This window comes from Salmo salar, unplaced genomic scaffold, assembly GCF_905237065.1.
Source record: "Salmo salar unplaced genomic scaffold, Ssal_v3.1, whole genome shotgun sequence".
NCBI lineage: Eukaryota > Metazoa > Chordata > Actinopteri > Salmoniformes > Salmonidae > Salmo > Salmo salar.
The window spans coordinates 35217-58502 of NW_025549154.1; the positions used below are offsets into that span (position 1 = coordinate 35217).

General features: G+C 40.9%; 1 protein-coding gene and 1 long non-coding RNA gene across 2 annotated transcripts; both read right to left on the reverse strand.

Annotated features, from left to right (window-relative positions):
• Positions 1-16222: 16222 nt before the first annotated feature.
• On the reverse strand, positions 16223-17059 carry LOC123735850 (uncharacterized). Its single transcript, XR_006765804.1, has 2 exons — positions 16966-17059; positions 16223-16815 (listed from the first exon to the last, which is right to left on the reverse strand). It is a non-coding gene; the product is annotated as an uncharacterized lncRNA (long non-coding RNA).
• A 1662-nt stretch (positions 17060-18721) lies between these two features.
• Positions 18722-20086, reverse strand: LOC123735851 (stress response protein NST1-like). Its single transcript, XM_045713049.1, has 2 exons — positions 19791-20086; positions 18722-19205 (listed from the first exon to the last, which is right to left on the reverse strand). Exons 1-2 carry the CDS (start codon positions 20023-20025, stop codon positions 19039-19041), a joined length of 402 nt encoding a protein of 133 aa, XP_045569005.1. The 5' UTR covers positions 20026-20086; the 3' UTR covers positions 18722-19038.
• Between the last annotated feature and the right edge of the window lie 3200 nt (positions 20087-23286).

The following is a 23286-nucleotide window of genomic DNA, read 5'->3' on the forward strand; positions in this document are numbered from 1 at the left end:
GGCTGTAAAAAATGTTCTAGCGGAACGTCTAGATGTAAGAGGTTAATAAAATAAAAATTATTCTCGACCAGGTTGAAATACTATCAGACATCCCCAAATGGGCACATTTATAGGCCTACATTTGTGTACAGGCCAGGTAGATTAATCCTACTTCTATATGTGTAATCAGGTGCCCGTCCTTACTCAACATTGACAGGAGTTTCAAACAAAAGACAATGAATAAATTGACAAAACTGCGGGGTAAGGTCTGGGTGGTCTCTCAGGGGTCGTTTCATTTAGTATCCGATTGGGTCGGCATGGGGAATGATTGTATTTTCCCATAGTATGTTGTACCGAAGTTGACCGACTGAAAGGGAGTGTAACTTTGATTATAATTACTCTTCCATGAAGGAGGGAAACGAGGTGCAACACGTGTTTGGCGCTGCCCTTTCCTGGGTCGGTGAAGAGCGGTATTAAATTTAAGGAATAAATCCGAGCCTCACGGTCATCACCTGTGGAAGGCGGGGCTTCCAGAGAGGCACGGATTTAATAGTATGTTGTACCTAGTTTCCCTCCTTCAGGGAACAGTAGTTATAGTCATAACGTGTGGATTTAATAGTATGTTGTACCTAGTTTCCCTCCTTCAGGGAACAGTAGTTATAGTCATAACATGTGGATTTAATAGTATGTTGTACCTAGTTTCCCTCCTTCAGGGAACAGTAGTTATAGTCATAACGTGTGGATTTAATAGTATGTTGTACCTAGTTTCCCTCCTTCAGGGAACAGTAGTTATAGTCATAACATGAGGATTTAATAGTATGTTGTACCTAGTTTCCCTCCTTCAGGGAACAGTAGTTATAGTCATAACATGAGGATTTAATAGTATGTTGTACCTAGTTTTCCTCCTTCAGGGAACAGTAGTTATACTCATAACATGTGGATTTAATAGTATGTTGTACCTAGTTTCCCTCCTTCAGGGAACAGTAGTTATAGTCATAACATGAGGATTTAATTGTATGTTGTACCTAGTTTCCCTCCTTCAGGGAACAGTAGTTATAGTTATAACGTGTGGATTTAATTGTATGTTGTACCTAGTTTCCCTCCTTCAGGGAACAGTAGTTATAGTCATAACGTGTGGATTTAATAGTATGTTGTACCTAGTTTCCCTCCTTCAGGGAACAGTAGTTATAGTCATAATGTTAAGCTTGTCATATGATGAACTTCAACTTAAATACTGGATCTTGCTGTCAGACAGTTTTTTTGTATTCAGATCTCTGAAATGCTCTCTAATTACGTAACATTTAGTGTCTCCTTATATTACGCTGGGAAAACAGTTTTCATGGGCACAGAAATCCTAAATCATTTCAGAGTTTGCTAAATCCAATGGTTCTAACCAAGAGTCATCTTAACTTTATTGACAACACCCAAATGGATACTGTCATTAACGTGGTTCTTCAATAATAACACATAATTCTTAATACTGTAGCTGTTTAGTTCCAGTCAAATGTTCAACTATCATCAGCTGATCCAGGAAATCATTTTCTGAATGACAGTCACATGACAAACATCACGACATGCAACAACAACCAAAGTGCTTCTTCATTCATTACTCTGGTAAAGACAGTTATGCCGTGCTCCATGTTGGATCCAACATCCCTAACAAATTGATGTTTATAGTGTGTTATTGTCTGCTTGATTTACAGCGGGGTCTCGTTAGTCTGTTTGGACACAGAGATACTTAGTCTTATCTTTCAAATGGTGTAAAATAGTCATATGTTTGAGAAATTGAAGTTATAGCATTTTTAAGGTTTTTGTATTCGCGCCACGCTCTACCGTTGGATATTAGTGAGGCGTTCCGCTAGCGGAACGTCTAGATGCAAATGTACAAACCCTCAGTTTCAGGCTGATGGCAAAGCTAGCTAAAGAGCATTTTACTGGTTGAAGTGTTTTTTAAGTATAAATTAGTTGATTTGCGACAATAACACAAACATATTAAGCAGGAGATTCAAACGAGCCTTACAGTTATAATCCAAAAGTAATGTGAAATGCACTCATAAGCAACCTGGAAATGGAGGCTATTTTTGCTGTCAGCCTATGAGAACTCCCCTGAGTTTTCCCCCATGGTGGTGAATTAGTGAGTAGACACAGAGCTTAATGTGAGTTTCCTTGAGTAGCACTCCTGATCTTGCGCTGTAATATTCAGAATACATTGTGAAAAACTAAAATCTTAGCTCACCATTTTTGCTCCAGGCAGATATACTACATCCATAACTAGTGGTTTCCTCATTAGCAGATATACTACATCCATAACTAGTGGTTTCCTCCTTACCAGATATACTACATCCACAACTAGTGGTTTCCTCATTACTAGATATACTACATCCATAACTAGTGGTTTCCTCATTACCAGATATACTACATCCATAACTAGTGGTTTCCTCATTACCAGATATACTACATCAATAACTAGTGGTTTCCTCATTAGCAGATATACTACATCCATAACTAGTGGTTTCCTCATTACCAGATATACTACATCCATAACTAGTGGGTACGACCTTTTAAATCTCATAAATTGTACTCTTCCATTTCAGAGCCTGGATTTTCCCCCTGAGGCTAATATCCATATCATGTTGAAATCAATAGAACAGGGGACAAACGTTTAGGGTTCTACATTGTGACATCATTAAAATACTCCTACTACAATGTTTAAACATTCTACATTGTGACATCATTTCATTGATATCATGAAACAACTCCATGTATTTTCTGATGTTTGATCAGAGATCTTTTATCAGAGTATCTCTTGTCACATTGACCACAGCTATAAGGTTTCTCTCCTGTGTGTGTTCTCTTGTGTTGAGTCAGATCTCCAGATTGACCAAAACTCTTTCCACATTTACCACAGCTATAAGGTTTCTCTCCTGTGTGTGTTCTCTGGTGCACTGTCAGATGTCCAGATTGACCAAAACTCTTCCAACATTTACCACAGCTATAAGGTATCTCTACTGTGTGTATTTTCTGGTGTACTGTCAGATTATCAGATGTAGTAAAACTCTTCCCACATTGATCACAGCTAAAAGGTTTCTCTCCTGTGTGTATTCTCTGGTGTAAAGTCAGTTCTCCAGATTGACCAAAACTCTTCCCACATTGACCACAGCTATAAGGTTTCTCTCCTGTGTGTCTTCTCTGGTGTACAGTCAGAATGCTTGATGTAGTAAAACTCTTCCCACATTGATCACAGCTATAAGATTTCTCTCCTGTGTGTATTCTCTGGTGTACTGTCAGATGATCAGATGTAGTAAAACTCTTCCCACATTGATCACAGCTAAAAGGTTTCTCTCCAGTGTGTGTTCTCTGGTGTTGAGTCAGATGTTCAGATTGACCAAAACTCTTCCCACATTGATCACAGCTATAAGGTTTCTCTCCTGTGTGTCTTCTCTGGTGTACAGTCAGAATGCTTGATGTAGTGAAACTCTTCCCACATTGATCACAGCTAAAAGGTTTCTCTCCTGTGTGTATTCTCTGGTGTAAAGTCAGTTCTCCAGATTGACCAAAACTCTTCCCACATTGACCACATATATAAGGTTTCTCTCCTGTGTGTCTTCTCTGGTGTACAGTCAAAATGCTTGATGTAGTGAAACTCTTCCCACATTGATCACAGCTATAAGGTTTCTCTCCTGTGTGTATTCTCTGGTGTACTGTCAGATGATTAGATGAAGTAAAACTCTTCCCACATTGATCACAGCTAAAAGGTTTCTCTCCAGTGTGGATTCTCTGATGCATTTTAATGCCTGATGGGGCAGAGATCTCTTCCCTGTGGATCTCTGCTGGTGTTTATTGAGGTGTTCTGATCTGGAGAGACTCTTCTCTGCCTCGTCAGCATCATGAGGTTGTTGAGGCTCCCCAGAGGATCCACGATAGTCCCGTCTCTCTCCTGTGTGAACAACAAAGTCAGACAGATGATTAAAGGCCCACAACAGCGGTAATCCACTGTAAAAGGTGATGCCAACAGCGTAGCCATGATGTTATACAACAATTGACATCTGTAATGAATGTTAAAATTATTTAACAATTGTCTTAAAATGAGCAAGAAGAGTCATATTTTGTCTTGTTTTCACATTAGTTTTCACATAGGCTAGAAATAAGATATTCATGTTGTTGAAACTCTAAGCAGTGTGCCAGACAACTTTTGTTTTCCAATATAGGCCCCTTTCTGTGTTTGCTAAAATTGCGGCACGAGGGCAATTTGATTGCGGAAACTCCTCCCTGCTAATGAGGAAACCGGTAGTTATGAATGTACTATATCTACCTGGAGCAAAAATAGTGAGCAAAGATTTTAGTTTTTCACAATGTATTCTGAATGTGAATGGTGGAAAACTCAGGGGATTAAGGAGTAGTGTATCTATAATTCTTTAAATAATTGTTATATATTTTGTCAAGGTTTATGATGAGTTTTTCTGTAATATGTATGCTCATTGTGCTCATTTACCGGAAGTTTTGGAGGCAAAATATTTCTGAACATTACGCGCCAATGTAAAATGGGGTTTTTGGATATAAATATGAACTTGATCGAACAAAACATACATGTATTGTGTAACATGATGTCCTAGGAGTGTCATCTGATGAAGATCGTCAAAGGTTAGTGCTTCATTTTAGCTGTATTTCTGGGTTTTGTGACGCCTCTCCTTGCTAGGAAAATGGCTGTGTAGCTTTTCTTGTTAAGGTGGTGTCCTAACATAATCTAATGTTTTGCTTTCGCCGTAAAGCCTTTTTGAAATCGGACACTGTGGTTGGATTAAGGAGAATCTTATCTTTACAATGGTGTATAATACTTGTATGTGTGAGAAATTTGAATTATGAGATTTTTGTAGTTTTGAATTTGGCACCCTGGCTGTTGTCAAATCGAATCCCGGTAACGGGATCCGAGCGGGAAGGGGTCCTCAAGAGGTTAATTAACCTGTTAGGGCTAGGGGCACTATTTTCACGACCGGGTGAAAATAATGTACCCGATTTAATCTGGTTACTACTCTTGCCCAGAAACTAGAATATGCATAGTATATTTGGATAGAAAACACTCTAGTTTCTAAAACTGTTTGAATGGTGTCTGTGAGTATAACATAACTCATATGGCAGGCCAAAACCTGAGAAGATTCCATACAGGAAGTGGCCTGTCTGACAATTTCTGGTGCTTCTTTTGCCTCTCTATCGAAAATACTGTATCTCTGCTGTAACGTGACAATTTCTAAGGTTCCCATAGGCTCTCTGAAGACGCCAGAAAGTGGAATGGGATCTCTGCTGTCTCTGGGCAGGGTCCAGCAGCTCTGTTTGTGAGTGGTCTGCCTAGTGGCTCAGAGCCTGGAGATGCGCAGCCACGAGAGTACTCCATGTTTTTCTTCACCAGTTTGAATGAATACAATATCGTCCGGTTGGAATATTATCGCTATTTTACAAGGAAAATTGCATAAAAATTGATTTTAAATAGCGTTAGACATGCTTCTAAGTACGGTAAAGGAACATTTCAAATTTTTTGGTCGCGAAATGCTCCCGCGTCACCCTTCGGATAGTTACCTGAACGCATACGAACAAAACAGAGCTATTTGAATATAACTATGGATTATTTGGGACCAAAACAACATTTGTTGTTGAAGTAGAAGTCCTGGGAGTGCATTCTGACGAAGAACAGCAAAGGTAATCCAATTTTTCTAATAGTAATTCTGAGTTTAGTGAGCCTCAACTTGGCGAGTGTCTGAATAGCTAGCCGTGATGGCCGAGCTATGTACTCAGAATATTGCAAAATGTGCTTTTGCCGAAAAGCTATTATAAAATCTGACACCGCGATTGCATAAAGGAGTTCTGTATCTATAATTCTTAAAATAATTGTTATGTATTTTGTCAAGGTTTATGAGTAATTTAGTAAATTCACCGGAAGTTTTCGGTGTGTATGCTAGTTCTGAACATCACATGCTAATGTAAAAGCTGTTTTTTGATATAAATATGAACTTGATTGAACAAAACATGCATGTATTGTATAACAATGTCCTAGGAGTGTCATCTGATGAAGATCATCAAAGGTTAGTGCTGCATTTAGCTGTCTTTTGGGTTTTTGTGACATTATATGCTAGCTTGAAAAATGGGTGTCTGATTATTTCTGGCTGGGTACTCTCCTAACATAAGCAAAACATTAGATTTCTCTGTAAAGCCTTTTTGAAATCGAACAATGTGGTTGGATTAACGAGAGTCTTATCTTTCAAATGGTGTAAAATAGCCATATGTTTGAGAAAATTGAATTGTGGTATTGTAGTTGGTTTTGTATTTCGCGCGGTGCGATGCCATTGGCAGTCAGCTAGGGGTTCTGCAGGCGGAACGGGGTTCCGCTAGTGGAATGTCTGTCCATAAGAGGTTAATGAATAAATAAAAAATAAAATGAATAATGTTAATGAATAAATAAAAAAGTGTTTTATGACAAACCGTATTTTACAAATCCGTCAAGGCACCAACTTTGAGAAGGGTTTAAACAAAGGTTTCAAAACAATTCATGAATGTAACTGAATCTAGGTATGTTTCACCAACACTTTATAAGTGTTAAGCCAAGATGTCTTAACTTCTTGACGAGGTTGCTAGGTGTTGGGTTACGGTTGCTACAATAGCTTTCTCTATGAATTTAAGAGTGGTTACATTTCGTTTCTGGGCAGGAGTAGTAACCAGATTAAATCGGGTACGTTTTTTATCCGGACGTGAAAATACTGCCCCCTATCCCAAACAGGGTAAACTATCATTATAACATCATGGATGAATTCTAGAATATACTATATAGCCTAGAAACCTGGTTAAACTATCATTATGACCTCATGGATGGCCAGTCCTTGTATTCATAGTGTAGTGAATTCAGGGGGAGGCCCTGAGCTGAACTCAAACCTGGGTCCAGTGACTGTCAAGCCAACACCTTATAACTGTTACGCCAAGATTATCTGAACTTCTTGACGAGGTCCCTATGAATTTGAGAGTGGTTACATTTCTCCTTCCCCCATCCCTCAGCTGTTTACCAAACCAAGCCTCTGGGCAGCCATTTTGTTTCTGTTTTAAAACTAGGTTGCCCCTTTAAAAAAGCCACACAATCAATCAACCAATCTGCAGTCCAAACAATAACAAAGCTGTCATTCCACCACTGTTTTGGTTATAAGATGATGATGGGGTTGGAGAAATGTAACTACTCTCAAATTCATAGACTGACCTATGGATGCAAGGACTGACCATCCATGATGTCAACATTATAGTTTTAACCATGTTGAGGGTATACAGTGTTGATTACATTGTTTCTAAACATTGGAGTAAAAAAAGTTTCTTTGGGGGTTCTGATGGGGTACAACAGTTGAACTAAGCTCATGAGGCATGTGTTATATTCTTCAAGAATACATGGCTATAAATAAATAATTAAAAAGTCACAATATGGATGTAGCTATTGCAGATTTCCCCTTTAACACCACACATCAGTTCAACAACTGCAGAGTTTGTGCCTCTGTATTTAAGACAGTACTTACTAGTGTTTATCAGGGCCCGTTCATCGTTAAAACCATTGGATGCCTTAACATGCCTTTGGGAAACCGGGCCCAGATATCCAGATTCCTCCTCTTCTTCCTTTTTCGATGTGACAGTCATCTCCCCCTCTTCCACTCCATAAACTGCATCTTCCTCCTCTTCTTTTACTGTAACATCCTCCTCCTCTTTCACTCTGAACGGCGTCTTCCTCTTCTTTTACTGAAACGTCTTTCTCTTCTTCTTTCACGGTAACAGCCTCACCCTCCACTTGTTTTTGTATTGTAACATCTTTCTCTTCCTCCTCCTCTTTGACGAGAGTTTCTTTCTCCGTCCAGCAGACCTCCTCTTTAACAGGAGGAGAGTAGCTCAGTGACCACATGGTCGGAGATGTTAGCTAGCTAGGCTAATGCTAACTTAACCAGCCCGCTAGCTGAATAATAACAACAACACCGTAAATATGAAATTAAAACGGATAAGTAACTAGACGACCGAAGTGGGTTTAAAACACAGTGGCTAATATACACGAACGCGTCTAAAGAGCTTTATTGGTTCGGCTATTTTGTCTAGCAAGCTACCGAGGTGGCTGAATAACTGTTGTTGCTGTTGAACGAAGCGTTTCGTCCACTACATTATACGTCACACTAACAGCATTACCTTAAATTCCCACACCGCCATCTGCTGACTGGAGTGGGTAACGCAGTTGAGTAAAATGTATATTATAATGTTCAGACAAAAAGTTAAACGGTAGGAACTTCCTGAATTGGAATTACCCCTCTACACATGTACTGCACTGGAATTATCCCATTGGCTGGCAGAAACGTGCAGTTTCGTTTTTATTGGGCCATCAAAGCTGTGTCAGGGATTTTTGTGATTGGTTCCATTTCAGTCACATGTGCATAAGGGAGAGGTGGCGTCTGATGTCTGCAGGTCAATGCAACTGAGAAATATGATCCTTGTAACTATTCTCTGTGAATATCAGCAGTGGGAATGATTGTGAAATATGATCCTTGTAATTATTCTCTGTGAATATCAGCAGTGGTAATGATTGTGAAATATGATCCTTGTAATTATTCTCTGTGAATATCAGCAGTGGGAATGATTGTGAAATATGATCCTTGTAATTATTCTCTGTGAATATCAGCAGTGGGAATGATTGTGAAATATGATCCTTGTAATTATTCTCTGTGAATATCAGCAGTGGGAATGATTGTGAAATATGATCCTTGTAATTATTCTCTGTGAATATCAGCAGTGGTAATGATTGTGAAATATGATCCTTGTAATTATTCTCTGTGAATATCAGCAGTGGTAATGATTGTGAAATATTTAGTTCATTTCATCAGAGCAACATGATAATTAATGATTTCTGAACAACCATTTTTTATTTAATGTCTATTAAGAATATCTGATCAACTTTATTTCACTTGGTGATGTTTCATTATAGAGAACATAACAATACATGACATCTACAGTGGTGATGTGTCATTATAGAGAACATAACATGACAATACATGACATCTACAGTGGTGATGTTTCATTATAGAGAACATGACATAACAATACATGACATCTACAGTGGTGATGTTTCATTATAGAGAACATAACAATACATGACATCTACAGTGGTGATGTTTCATTATAGAGAACATAACATAACAATACATGACATCTACAGTGGTGATGTTTCATTATAGAGAACATAACATAACAATACATGACATCTACAGTGGTGATGTTTCATTATAGAGAACATAACATAACAATACATGACATCTACAGTGGTGATGTTTCATTATAGAGAACATAACATAACAATACATGACATCTACAGTGGTGATGTTTCATTATAGAGAACATAACAATACATGACATCTACAGTGGTGATGTTTCATTATAGAGAACATAACATGACAATACATGACATCTACAGTGGTGATGTTTCATTATAGAGAACATAACATGACAATACATGACATCTACAGTGGTGATGTGTCATTATAGAGAACATGACATAACAATACATGACATCTACAGTGGTTATGTTTCATTATAGAGAACATAACATGACAATACATGACATCTACAGTTGTGATGTTTCATTATAGAGAACATAACAATACATGACATCTACAGTGGTGATGTTTCATTATAGAGAACATAACATGACAATACATGACATCTACAGTGGTGATGTTTCATTATAGAGAACATGACAATACATGACATCTACAGTGGTTATGTTTCATTATAGAGAACATAACATAACAATACATGACATCTACAGTGGTGATGTTTCATTATAGAGAACATGACAATACATGACATCTACAGTGGTGATGTGTCATTATAGAGAACATGACATAACAATACATGACATCTACAGTGGTGATGTTTCATTATAGAGAACATGACATAACAATACATGACATCTACAGTGGTGATGTTTCATTATAGAGAACATAACAATACATGACATCTACAGTGGTGATGTTTCATTATAGAGAACATAACATAACAATACATGACATCTACAGTGGTGATGTTTCATTATAGAGAACATAACATAACAATACATGACATCTACAGTGGTGATGTTTCATTATAGAGAACATAACATAACAATACATGACATCTACAGTGGTGATGTTTCATTATAGAGAACATAACATGACAATACATGACATCTACAGTGGTGATGTTTCATTATAGAGAACATAACATAACAATACATGACATCTACAGTGGTGATGTTTCATTATAGAGAACATAACAATACATGACATCTACAGTGGTGATGTTTCATTATAGAGAACATGACATAACAATACATGACATCTACAGTGGTGATGTTTCATTATAGAGAACATGACATAACAATACATGACATCTACAGTGGTGATGTTTCATTATAGAGAACATGACATAACAATACATGACATCTACAGTGGTGATGTTTCATTATAGAGAACATAACATGACAATACATGACATCTACAGTGGTGATGTTTCATTATAGAGAACATGACATGACAATACATGACATCTACAGTGGTGATGTTTCATTATAGAGAACATAACAATACATGACATCTACAGTGGTGATGTTTCATTATAGAGAACATAACATAACAATACATGACATCTACAGTGGTGATGTTTCATTATAGAGAACATGACAATACATGACATCTACAGTGGTGATGTTTCATTATAGAGAACATAACATGACAATACATGACATCTACAGTGGTGATGTTTCATTATAGAGAACATAACATAACAATACATGACATCTACAGTGGTGATGTGTCATTATAGAGAACATAACAATACATGACATCTACAGTGGTGATGTTTCATTATAGAGAACATGACAATACATGACATCTACAGTGGTGATGTTTCATTATAGAGAACATGACATGACAATACATGACATCTACAGTGGTGATGTTTCATTATAGAGAACATGACATAACAATACATGACATCTACAGTGGTGATGTTTCATTATAGAGAACATAACATGACAATACATGACATCTACAGTGGTGATGTTTCATTATAGAGAACATAACATGACAATACATGACATCTACAGTGGTGATGTTTCATTATAGAGAACATAACAATACATGACATCTACAGTGGTGATGTTTCATTATAGAGAACATGACATAACAATACATGACATCTACAGTGGTGATGTTTCATTATAGAGAACATGACAATACATGACATCTACAGTGGTGATGTTTCATTATAGAGAACATAACAATACATGACATCTACAGTGGTTATGTTTCATTATAGAGAACATAACATGACAATACATGACATCTACAGTGGTGATGTTTCATTATAGAGAACATAACATAACAATACATGACATCTACAGTGGTGATGTTTCATTATAGAGAACATAACATGACAATACATGACATCTACAGTGGTGATGTTTCATTATAGAGAACATAACATAACAATACATGACATCTACAGTGGTGATGTTTCATTATAGAGAACATAACAATACATGACATCTACAGTGGTGATGTTTCATTATAGAGAACATAACATGACAATACATGACATCTACAGTGGTGATGTTTCATTATAGAGAACATAACAATACATGACATCTACAGTGGTGATGTTTCATTATAGAGAACATAACATGACAATACATGACATCTACAGTGGTGATGTTTCATTATAGAGAACATGACAATACATGACATCTAAGTAGCTGAATATGATTATGGACTAACAGTTTGAAGGACACAACTCATGTTATTCTGGTTAAACAGAGAGAGACTAGTTGATTAAGGAGTGGGGATTTTTTTTACAATTAGGAAATAATATGTCATGTTTTACTCGTACCTCAGCCAGCATTGTGAATGGTTAGGAAATAATATGTCATGTTTTACTCGTACCTCAGCCAGCATTGTGAATGGTTAGGAAATAATATGTCATGTTTTACTAGTACCTCAGCCAGCATTGTGAATGGTTAGGAAATAATATGTCATGTTTTACTCGTACCTCAGCCAGCATTGTGAATGGTTAGGAAATAATATGTCATGTTTTACTCGTACCTCAGCCAGCATTGTGAATGGTTAGGAAATAATATGTCATGTTTTACTAGTACCTCAGCCAGCATTGTGAATGGTTAGGAAATAATATGTCATGTTTTACTCGTACCTCAGCCAGCATTGTGAATGGTTAGGAAATAATATGTCATGTTTTACTCGTACCTCAGCCAGCATTGTGAATGGTTAGGAAATAATATGTAATGTTTTACTAGTACCTCAGCCAGCATTGTGAATGGTTAGGAAATAATATGTCATGTTTTACTAGTACCTCAGCTAGCATTGTGAATGGTGTCTGATGCAGTGACATACTAGACCATGACAGTAAATCTAATACTTAGGTGTTTTTAGTCATCCATGAAAGGTCTGGGGTGGTTCTGTGGTTATAAGTTACTGACCTTGGAATACATTTCTGGCCATGCTGGCAGGGTCTGAATCAAACCCAATGTCCACCTGGTACACTGACAGGGTCTGAATCAACCCCAATGTCCACCTGGTACACTGGCAGGGTCTGAATCAAACCCAATGTCCACCTGGTACACTGGCAGGGTCTGAATCAACCCAATGTCCACCTGGTACACTGGCAGGGTCTGAATCAACCCAATGTCCACCTGGTACACTGGCAGGGTCTGAATCAAACCCAATGTCCACCTGGTACACTGACAGGGTCTGAATCAAACCCAATGTCCACCTGGTACACTGACAGGGTCTGAATCAAACCCAATGTCCACCTGGTACACTGGCAGGGTCTGAATCAACCCAATGTCCACCTGGTACACTGGCAGGGTCTGAATCAAACCCAATGTTAAGGGGAGGGTAGATTGGTCAAGAGGGTGATGATTATTGTTGTTCTACTGCCTGATTGTTATGCAACAACACTGTTTACAAAAGCTTTGTTAAATCAGCACAACAGTTTTCAGCTGTGCTAACATAATTGCAAAAGGGTTTTTCTAATGATCAATTAGCCTTTTAAAATGATAAACTTGGATTAGCTAACACAACGTGGCATTGGAACACAGGAGTGATGGTTGCTGATAATGGGCCTCTATACGCCTATGTAGATATTCCATAAACAATCAGCTGTTTCCAGCTACAATAGTCATTTACAACATTAACAATGTCGACACTGTTTCTGATCAATTTGATGTTATTTTAATGGACAAAAAATGTGATTTGCTTTCAAAAACAAGGACATTTCTAAGTGACCCCAAACTTTTGTTACACCATGTAGGAGCAGTATAGACCTAGTCTGTTCATTATATACATCTACATGATGTATTGTTACACCATGTAGCAGCAGTATAGACCTAGTCTGTTCATTATATACATCTACATGATGTATTGTTACACCATGTAGGATCAGTATAGACCTAGTCTGTTCATTATATACATCTACATGATGTATTGTTACACCATGTAGCAGCAGTATAGACCTAGTCTGTTCATTATATACATCTACATGATGTATTGTTACACCATGTAGGAGCAGTATAGACCTAGTCTGTTCATTATATACATCTACATGATGTATTGTTACACCATGTAGCAGCAGTATAGACCTAGTCTGTTCATTATATACATCTACATGATGTATTGTTACACCATGTAGGAGCAGTATAGACCTAGTCTGTTCATTATATACATCTACATGATGTATTGTTACACCATGTAGGAGCAGTATAGACCTAGTCTGTTCATTATATACATCTACATGATGATGTATTGTTACACCATGTAGCAGCAGTATAGACCTAGTCTGTTCATTATATACATCTACATGATGTATTGTTACACCATGTAGGAGCAGTATAGACCTAGTCTGTTCATTATATACATCTATATGATGTATTGTTACACCATGTAGGAGCAGTATAGACCTAGTCTGTTCATTATATACATCTACATGATGTATTGTTACACCATGTAGGAGCAGTATAGACCTAGTCTGTTCATTATATACATCTACATGATGTATTGTTACACCACGTAGGAGCAGTATAGACCTAGTCTTTTCATTATATACATCTACATGATGTATTGTTACACCATGTAGGAGCAGTATAGACCTAGTCTGTTCATTATATACATCTACATGATGTATTGTTACACCATGTAGGAGCAGTATAGACCTACAGTAGCTAATTGCTAATTTAGATGTTGTTTGACTTAATGATGGTAGGTTTGGTCGATGTGTTGATGGTAGTTGTGGTAGGTAAGTTTGGTAGGTGTGGTAATGAAATATACAGTAGGAACATGGTGATGGTAGGTGTGGTAGTTGTGGTTTGTAGGTTTGGTGATGGTAGGTTTGGTCGATGTGTTGATGGTAGTTGTGGTAGGTCGGTGTGGTAGGTGTGGTAGTTGTGGTAGGTAGGTGTGGTAGTTGTGGTAGATAGGGGTGGTAGTTGTGGTATGTAGGTGTGGTAGTTGTGGTAGGTAGGTTTGGTGATGGTTGGTTTTGTAGTTGTGGTGGGTGTGGTAGGTGTGGTGATGGTAGGTGTGGTAGTTGTGGTAGGTCGGTGTGGTAGGTGTGGTGATGGTAGATGTGGTAGTTGTGGTAGGTAGGTTGGTGTAGTAGTTGTGATAGGTAGGTGTGGTAGTTGTGGTAGTTGTGATAGGTAGGTGTGGTAGTTGTGGTAGATAGGGGTGGTAGTTGTGGTATGTAGGTGTGGTAGTTGTGGTAGATAGGGGTGGTAGTTGTGGTACATAGGTGTGGTAGTTGTGGTAGGTGTGGTGATTAGGCTTGGGCTGTATCCAGATTTTCATATTGTCATACCGTCCTTCTCTCATACCAGGATTTGAAGTACTACCAGCATAGCACATGAGGGGATGCTAAAAACACAAGAAAAGCCTATGGGCATCTATTTCCAGAATCCTAACAAATTAGCACAAACTGTTAGCAAATTCACATAGACGCTGTTAGCTAAATGCTAACAACTGAAAACGAACAAACTAATTGCAAAGCAGTGGAGGCTTCTGAGGGGAGGACAGCTCATAATAATTTCTGGAATGAAGTCAATTGAGTGGTATCAAACACATGGAAACCACATCTTTGATGGGTTGATACCACTCCATTGACTCCATTCCAACCATTATTATGAGCTGTCGTCTCCTCAGCAGCTTCCACTGTTGCAAAGAAAGGCAAATCCAGCTCATAAAGTTATGTCAGGGATAATCAACGAGGGACTATGTGTTCTATGGTAAATAATGAACACTGTGGAACTGACCTTCCATGGATTTGCATTATTTTCCAGAGAACCATAAAGCCCTGAGTTGATTATCCCTTTTATACCATGGCTATAATTTAACACATTTGCTGGTAGAAATGTGTTCATTTGCCGGTGGAAATGAGTTCAACATCCACTGAAGTAGCTAGCAAGTTTACTAGATAGCTACAATAGTTGCCTTGGTAACCAAACAAACATACTTGCTAGTTTAGATAACCAAACCATCAGTCCTAGCTTGCTATTCTAAAAACCTAATTCAACAATACCAATACTGTTTTCAATTTGACTTCATTTGTTATGTCCAAAAGTCCAAACATAATTGCAGTTGATTGAAGGCATGACGTCCCTGAACCAATAACAGTTGGTTGTATTCATGAAAGTCTTATGGGGTGGAAGATATTGATGTTTTTTTAAAGTATTTTTTATTTTAAGTGATTTATTTTACATTTTGTAGATTTTATAGAAGTAAAAAAAAAAGTGACTAATTGTATTGGAGAGAAGAGGTCTCTTTACAGTGTCAAATTTATTTGAGATCTCTATGCCATGTAGTTGAGAAGGAATTGATATTTTTCATTTACAGGCAATTGTTTGCGTTGCAGTTTTAAGACGGTTCCTTAACCCTCTGAGCAGAGGATAGCACATTTTTAGCTACATTTCACCTCCAAAAAGTAAATAGGTTCTACATAAAGCTGTCCCAACTATTTGTGGGCACCGTTTGTCACCGTTATAGTGCAATTTATGTGTATAGAGGACTCCTCTCTAATATAACATGTCACACATTGTGTCAGACTGATGGAATGTTAGGTGTCTCATTGAAAGTCTAACATCTACCATGACTACTGGATGTTTCAATTCTAATAAATAACAACAATCCACACCGTAACAACAATATTGCTTTTTTAATAACTGCTTTTATTAAAGCGTACAACTTTGCTAACGAAAATGACATCAACAAACATCACTGGCCTGACTTGAGCAGCTCTGCCCGGGGATGGAGCCAGCAACTTAGCTGCAACCGGTCCGGTCCAGGCTACCTGCAGACCTCCTCCCAGACCTCCTTTTCAGCACCTCCCCTTAACAGGTGAGGTGGTGGAAATGATCAGAGTTGCATTCAACTTGAATAAAGATGAGAAACTCTGGTCTGTGGAGCCACTGGTCTAAGGGGAGGACTTCTGTTTAAACCATGTCCATTTGGGGATATTTTCTAGGACAGTAGAGGTGGTGAGCAGAGATGAATTCAACTTGGATAAAGATGAGAATCTCTGCTCTGGGGAGGAGAGTCACTGACCTTAGATGGTTTGTTGCCTTGATAAAGAGGATACTTTCTGGCTTGAGGAGAATATCATGTTTTGTGGAGGAAATGTGGCTTGATGACTTAAAGAGGAGGAGGAATTATTGGGCGACACTTTTAATTACCAATGTAACCTCAGTGGAACTGTGGCTTCATCGAGTTCCAGCTCTAGGCAGACAGCACGTCAGGAATGCTGTAAGACATCACAGAGACAGGTAAGTATCTATATATTTACATGTGTGTTGCATGTACACTAAACCCTCACATTTGGATAATGTCACTTTTAAAGTGACAACATATATATAAACAGTGTAACATGAATACATGTTTAAACATTATTTACCTCATCTTAATTCTCTTCCAGATGCCTGGCCTTTTCTTGTTCTTGGAGGATGGCTCTGATGTTTCAGCCTCTCCTGGAGCTTCTAGCTGCTGGCTCTCTGGCTCCCCCCTGTTGGTTCTCTGAACTCCCCTCCTGGCTCTCTGGCTCCCCCTGTTGGTTCTCTGACTCCCCCTGTTGGTTCTCTGGCTCCCCCTGTTGGTTCTCTGGCTCCCCCTGTTGGTTCTCTGGCTCCCCCTGTTGGTTCTCTGGCACCCCCTGTTGGTTCTCTGGCTCCCCCTGTTGGTTCTCTGAACTCCCCTCCTGGTTCTCTGGCACCCCCTGTTGGTTCTCTGAACTCCCCTCCTGGCTCTCTGGCACCCCCTGTTGGTTCTCTGAACTCCCCTCCTGGCTCTCTGGCACCCCCTGTTGGTTCTCTGGCCACTCCTGCTGGTTCTCCGAACTCCCCTCCTGGTTCTCTGGCACCCCCTGTTGGTTCTCTGGCACCCCCTGTTGGTTCTCTGAACTCCCCTCTTGGCTCTCTGGCACCCCCTGTTGGTTCTCTGAACTCCCCTCCTGGCTCTCTGGCACCCCCTGTTGGTTCTCTGAACTCCCCTCCTGGTTCTCTGGCACCCCCTGTTGGTTCTCTGAACTCCCCTCCTGGCTCTCTGGCACCCCCTGTTGGTTCTCTGAACTCCCCTCCTGGCTCTCTGGCACCCCCTGTTGGTTCTCTGGCCACTCCTGCTGGTTCTCCGAACTCCCCTCCTGGTTCTCTGGCACCCCCCTGTTGGTTCTCTGGCACCCCCTGTTGGTTCTCTGAACTCCCCTCCTGGTTCTCTGGCACCCCCCTGTTGGTTCTCTGAACTCCCCTCATGGCTCTCTGGCACCCCCTGTTGGTTCTCTGGCCACTCCTGCTGGTTCTCCGAACTCCCCTCCTGGTTCTCTGGCACCCCCCTGTTGGTTCTCTGGCCACCCCTGCTGGTTCTCCGAACTCCCCTCCTGGCTCTCTGGCACCCCCTGTTGGTTCTCTGGCCACTCCTGCTGGTTCTCTGAACTCCCCTCCTGGCTCTCTGGCACCCCCTGTTGGTTCTCTGGCCACTCCTGCTGGTTCTCTGAACTCCCCTCCTGGCTCTCTGGCACCCCCTGTTGGTTCTCTGGCCACTCCTGCTGGTTCTCTGAACTCCCCTCCTGGCTCTCTGGCACCCCCTGTTGGTTCTCTGGCCACTCCTGCTGGTTCTCTGAACTCCCCTCCTGGCTCTCTGGCACCCCCCTGTTGGTTCTCTGAACTCCCCTCCTGGCTCTCTGGCACCCCCTGTTGGTTCTCTGAACTCCCCTCCTGGCTCTCTGGCACCCCCCTGTTGGTTCTCTGGCCACTCCTGCTGGTTCTCTGAACTCGCCTCCTGGCTCTCTGGCACCCCCTGTTGGTTCTCTGGCCACTCCTGCTGGTTCTCTGAACTCCCCTCCTGGCTCTCTGGCACCCCCTGTTGGTTCTCTGAACTCCCCTCCTGGCTCTCTGGCACCCCCTGTTGGTTCTCTGGCCACTCCTGCTGGTTCTCTGAACTCCCCTCCTGGCTCTCTGGCACCCCCCTGTTGGTTCTCTCTCCTGGCTTCTGGCACCCCCTGTTGGTTCTCTGAACTCCCCTCCTGGCTCTCTGGCACCCCCTGTTGCTCTGGCCACTCCTGCTGGTTCTCTGAACTCGCCTCCTGGCTCTCTGGCACCCCCTGTTGGTTCTCTGCACTCCTGCTGGTTCTCTGAACTCCCCTCCTGGCTCTCTGGCACCCCCTGTTGGTTCTCTGAACTCCCCTCCTGGCTCTCTGGCACCCCCTGTTGGTTCTCTGGCCACTCCTGCTGGTTCTCCGAACTCCCCTCCTGGTTCTCTGCCCATGCCTGCTGCCTCCTTGGCCCCTCCTGCTGGCCATCTCCAGATCCAACAGGCTCTTGGCTTACTTGTTGGCCTGTGGCCCATCCCGGCAATGCCTGACCGTGGTTGGAATCGTGGCTGTGTTGGGTGGTTAGACACCGGGTGTTGATTTGAGCATCAGCCTCCAGATTCATCTGCTCCAGGTACTTTTCCATCATCCTCTCCCTCTCCTCCTTCAGATTCTGATGAGTCCTTTTTTAAGCAGGGACTGCTCTCTCCACTGCTTATTGAAATCCTCCAACTTCTTCCTTCTCTCCTCATCCTTCAGCAGCTCCTTCCTCTTCTCCCTCTCTCTCTCTGCCCGGGTCATGGTGGATATTACCCTTGGGTGTCCAGGGAAGGCTGGGAGGGGAGAAGAAGTAGAGTTCACATTCAACTTAGTGGATCTGGTATCAACTAAAATGTAATGGACACAGGGAATTAAGAATAGAAAACACAGTTGGAGCTCAATGATTCTTTAATCTTTTCAATTGAGCAAGGCATGGAATTTGTCAATAAAGTGCAATAATTCCCATCCCGAATTGACCTGACCCTAAGTTGAACATGAGCCCCAAATGGCACCTATTCCTTGTATAGTGCCAGGGCCTATGTGATAGCTTAGGGCTCCATGGCAACTAGCGGACCCCCGACCCCCCCAAAAGCCTTTTTTGTGTGTGTTTTTTAGGAACTCTTTCTGGGTCTCTACTTAGTCTTGAGAGTTAGACTAGTAGATGACATAAGGTATCATTTAAAAACGTGGTTGTTACATCAGCAGTATTTTTCTTGTTATGTCAGTCAGTCACTCAATTAGCCATGTCAGCTAACATATTCTTTGGACAGAAGTTTTATATTGAAACAATGATGCAACATGATGACTGGCCTGGAACTTATGTGTGTAGAGGAGACTAAAGAGGATGATGTCATAAGCAGAGGTAAAACAGGTCTTACCTATGTGGACGATCTTATAGCCCTCCTCAGCCTCTCTCTGATACGTTCTCTCGATCTTTTTGAGGTTCCTCTTCTCCCACTTCTTATTCACCCAGTCCACAGCTCTCCTTCGGATACTTTTATCAGGTGGGAGAATGTCCTCCTTGTCATCTTCCTTCTCCTCCTCCTCTTCACTGTTCTCTGTCTCACCCATCTTGTAATTCCCAGGGATCTCTCTTCTTTCCTCTTCTGACATCTCCTCTCTTATGTTTGCCTTTATGATGTTCTCTCTCTCTCTGAAGCTAAATGGCTCTTCAATGGCTCTCTGCCTCTCCTCCTCTCTCTTTTCCTCTCTCTTTCTCTCCTTCTCTCTCTTTTCCTCTCTCTGCCTCTCCTCCTCTCTCTTTTCCTCTCTCTGCCTCTCCTCCTCTCTCTTTTCCTCTCTCTGCCTCTCCTCCTCTCTCTTTTCCTCTCTCTGCCTCTCCTCCTCTCTCTTTTCCTCTCTCTGCCTCTCCTCCCTCTCTCTTTCTCTCCTCCTCTCTCTTTTCCTCTCTCTGCCTCTCCTCCTCTCTCTTTTCCTCTCTCTGCCTCTCCTCCTCTCTCTTTTCCTCTCTCTGCCTCTCCTCCTCTCTCTTTTCCTCTCTCTGCCTCTCCTCCTCTCTCTTTTCCTCTCTCTTTCTCTCCTCCTCTCTCTTTTCCTCTCTCTGCCTCTCCTCCTCTCTCTTTTCCTCTCTCTGCCTCTCCTCCTCTCTCTTTTCCTCTCTCTTTCTCTCCTCCTCTCTCTTTTCCTCTCTCTGTCTCTCCTCCTCTCTCTTTTCCTCTCTCTGCCTCTCCTCCTCTCTCTTTTCCTCTCTCTGCCTCTCCTCCTCTCTCTTTTCCTCTCTCTGCCTCTCCTCCTCTCTCTTTTCCTCTCTCTGCCTCTCCTCCTCTCTCTTTTCCTCTCTCTGCCTCTCCTCCTCTCTCTTTTCCTCTCTCTGCCTCTCCTCCTCTCTCTTTTCCTCTCTCTGCCTCTCCTCCTCTCTCTTTTCCTCTCTCTTTCTCTCCTCCTCTCTCTTTTCCTCTCTCTGCCTCTCCTCCTCTCTCTTTTCCTCTCTCTGCCTCTCCTCCTCTCTCTTTTCCTCTCTCTGCCTCTCCTCCTCTCTCTTTTCCTCTCTCTTTCTCTCCTCCTCTCTCTTTTCCTCTCTCTTTCTCTCCTCCTCTCTCTTTTCCTCTCTCTGCCTCTCCTCCTCTCTCTTTTCCTCTCTCTGCCTCTCCTCCTCTCTCTTTTCCTCTCTCTTTCTCTCCTCCTCTCTCTTTTCCTCTCTCTGCCTCTCCTCCTCTCTCTTTTCCTCTCTCTGCCTCTCCTCCTCTCTTAGTCTGAACATTTCTTTCTGTCTGGCAATTCCAATCTCTCGTTTTTTATCCTGCTCCTCTTGTTGTCTTGCCCTCTCCTGTTTTCTTTCCATCTCCAGCCGTCTTTCCTCCTTGTCCCTCCTGATTTGTTGTCCTCTTTCTATGTGTTCTCGTTCCCCCTTCAACACTTCTAACCTCCTCTCTTTACGTCTATTGAAGACTTCCCGTGCTTTAGCTTTAACATGAACTACTACATCTTTCTTCATGCTTACTTCCTTTCCTCTCTCTTCTCTTTCCATGTACTCTTCCTCTGCTTTCTTAATAATCACTTCCTGCTTTTCTTCCATCTCTCTCTCCTGTTCTATCTCCAGTTCATTCTGCCCCTCATTTGTTCTTCCTGCTTCCTCCCTCTCTCTCATAATCATATTTTCTTTCTTCATCTCTTTCTGTTGCTGATCTTTTAATTCTATCTCTCCCTGATTCTCATTCTTTCTCCCTTTCTTTCTCTTTCTCCATTTGTTTCTGTCTCTCCTCTTGTTGTTGTCGTCTGTGTATCTCTTCTATCTTTCTCTGTATCTTGTTCTCCCTCTCTCTTCCCTCCTTCTCCATGTCAATTTGCTTCTGTTTCCATATATCTTCTTCTTCTTGATCTCTCTCAAACTTTCTCTTTCTCTCCTCTTGTTGTTGTCGTCTCTCTTTCTCTCCCATCTCTCTCTGTCTCTCTTCTTCACTTTCTTCCTCTTCCATCTCTATTTGCTTCTGTTTACATCTTTCTTCTTCATGCTCTCTTTCAATCTCTCTCTGTCTCTCTTGCTCTCTTTCCATTCTTTTTTGTCTTCATTCTCTCTTTCTTTTGATCTCTCTCTGTCTCACTTTCTCCCTCTCTCTTTCTTCCTCTTCCATCTCTATTTGCTTCTGTTTACATCTTTCTTCTTCTCCTTCGCTCTCCATCTCCTTCTTCTTCTCATCTACTTGTTGTCTCTGTTTTGGTATTGTCTCCATTCTCTTTCGTTCTACCTCTTTCTGTTTGTTGTTCTCACCCTCCATCTTCTCCTCCATGTCCATTTGGTTCTGTTTCCATTTATATTCGTCTGTTTCCATATTTTCTAATTCTATCAGCTGTACCTTGATTTTCTTGAAGACTTCCTCCAATTCAGACGTCTTTTTGTCATTGATGAGGGCTGTCTCCATCTCCATCTCTCTCTCCACTCTATTTTTCATCTCCTCTTCTCTTCGTCTCCAATCATTTTCTCTCTCTCTGTCTCTATCAAATGTTCTCTCTGGTTCAGTCTCGTGTTTCAATCTAATCTCTTCTTTCATTCTCACAACCTCTCTGTCTAACACTAGTACATTTTGGTTAACCTGTTTCACTCTCTCATTCTGTCTTCTATATGCTTCTTTCGCTCTTTCAAATTTGATTTTGTATTGAATCTCTTTTGTTGTCATATCTTCTTTCAGTCTCTCAACCTCTCTCTCTAACTCTTTTACCTTTCCGTTAACCAGTTTGACTTTCTCATTCTCTGCAATACACATGTCTCTTTCTCTTTCAAATATGATTTCCTTTTCCATCTCTTTCAATCTCTCAATCTCTCGTTCTAACGCTTTTATCGTTTCTTCTGCCTGTTTCACTTTCTTCTTCATTTCTTGTCTTTCCAATTCTGCTTTTCTCTCCCTTTCCATCTCCCTTTCTCTCTCCCTTTCTCTCTCTCTTTCCCTCTCTCTTTCTGTCTCAATAGGTTTGTTGTTCCAGGCCAGTCTTGGTCGCTGATCCTCCATGACTTTCTGCCATAGCCTCAATCTCTCTATCTCTTGCTTCATTTTAAAAGGTGAAATTAGTGATAATCTATGACCAAGACATACTTTCAAAGGATTTGCAGAGAATGATACATAGAAATACAACCTAGACCTAGGTAATTGAATCAAACACTGGACAACATCAATAGCAGGGTTATTTTGATCAATTCATCTGGACAATTCATTGTCAATTAATGTATTGACATGTTTGAAAGAATTATGAGACATTTTATGGACAAATACAAACACACAACTAGCTTGCCCATTCAGTTAGGGGTTTGAGAAATTCCTGTTGCAATTTGTGTGATGTTATAACAATGTTGCCTCTGATGTTTATGCTTGTAGAAATTACTCCTACAAATGATGTTTCACTAATGCAATTATTTACAAC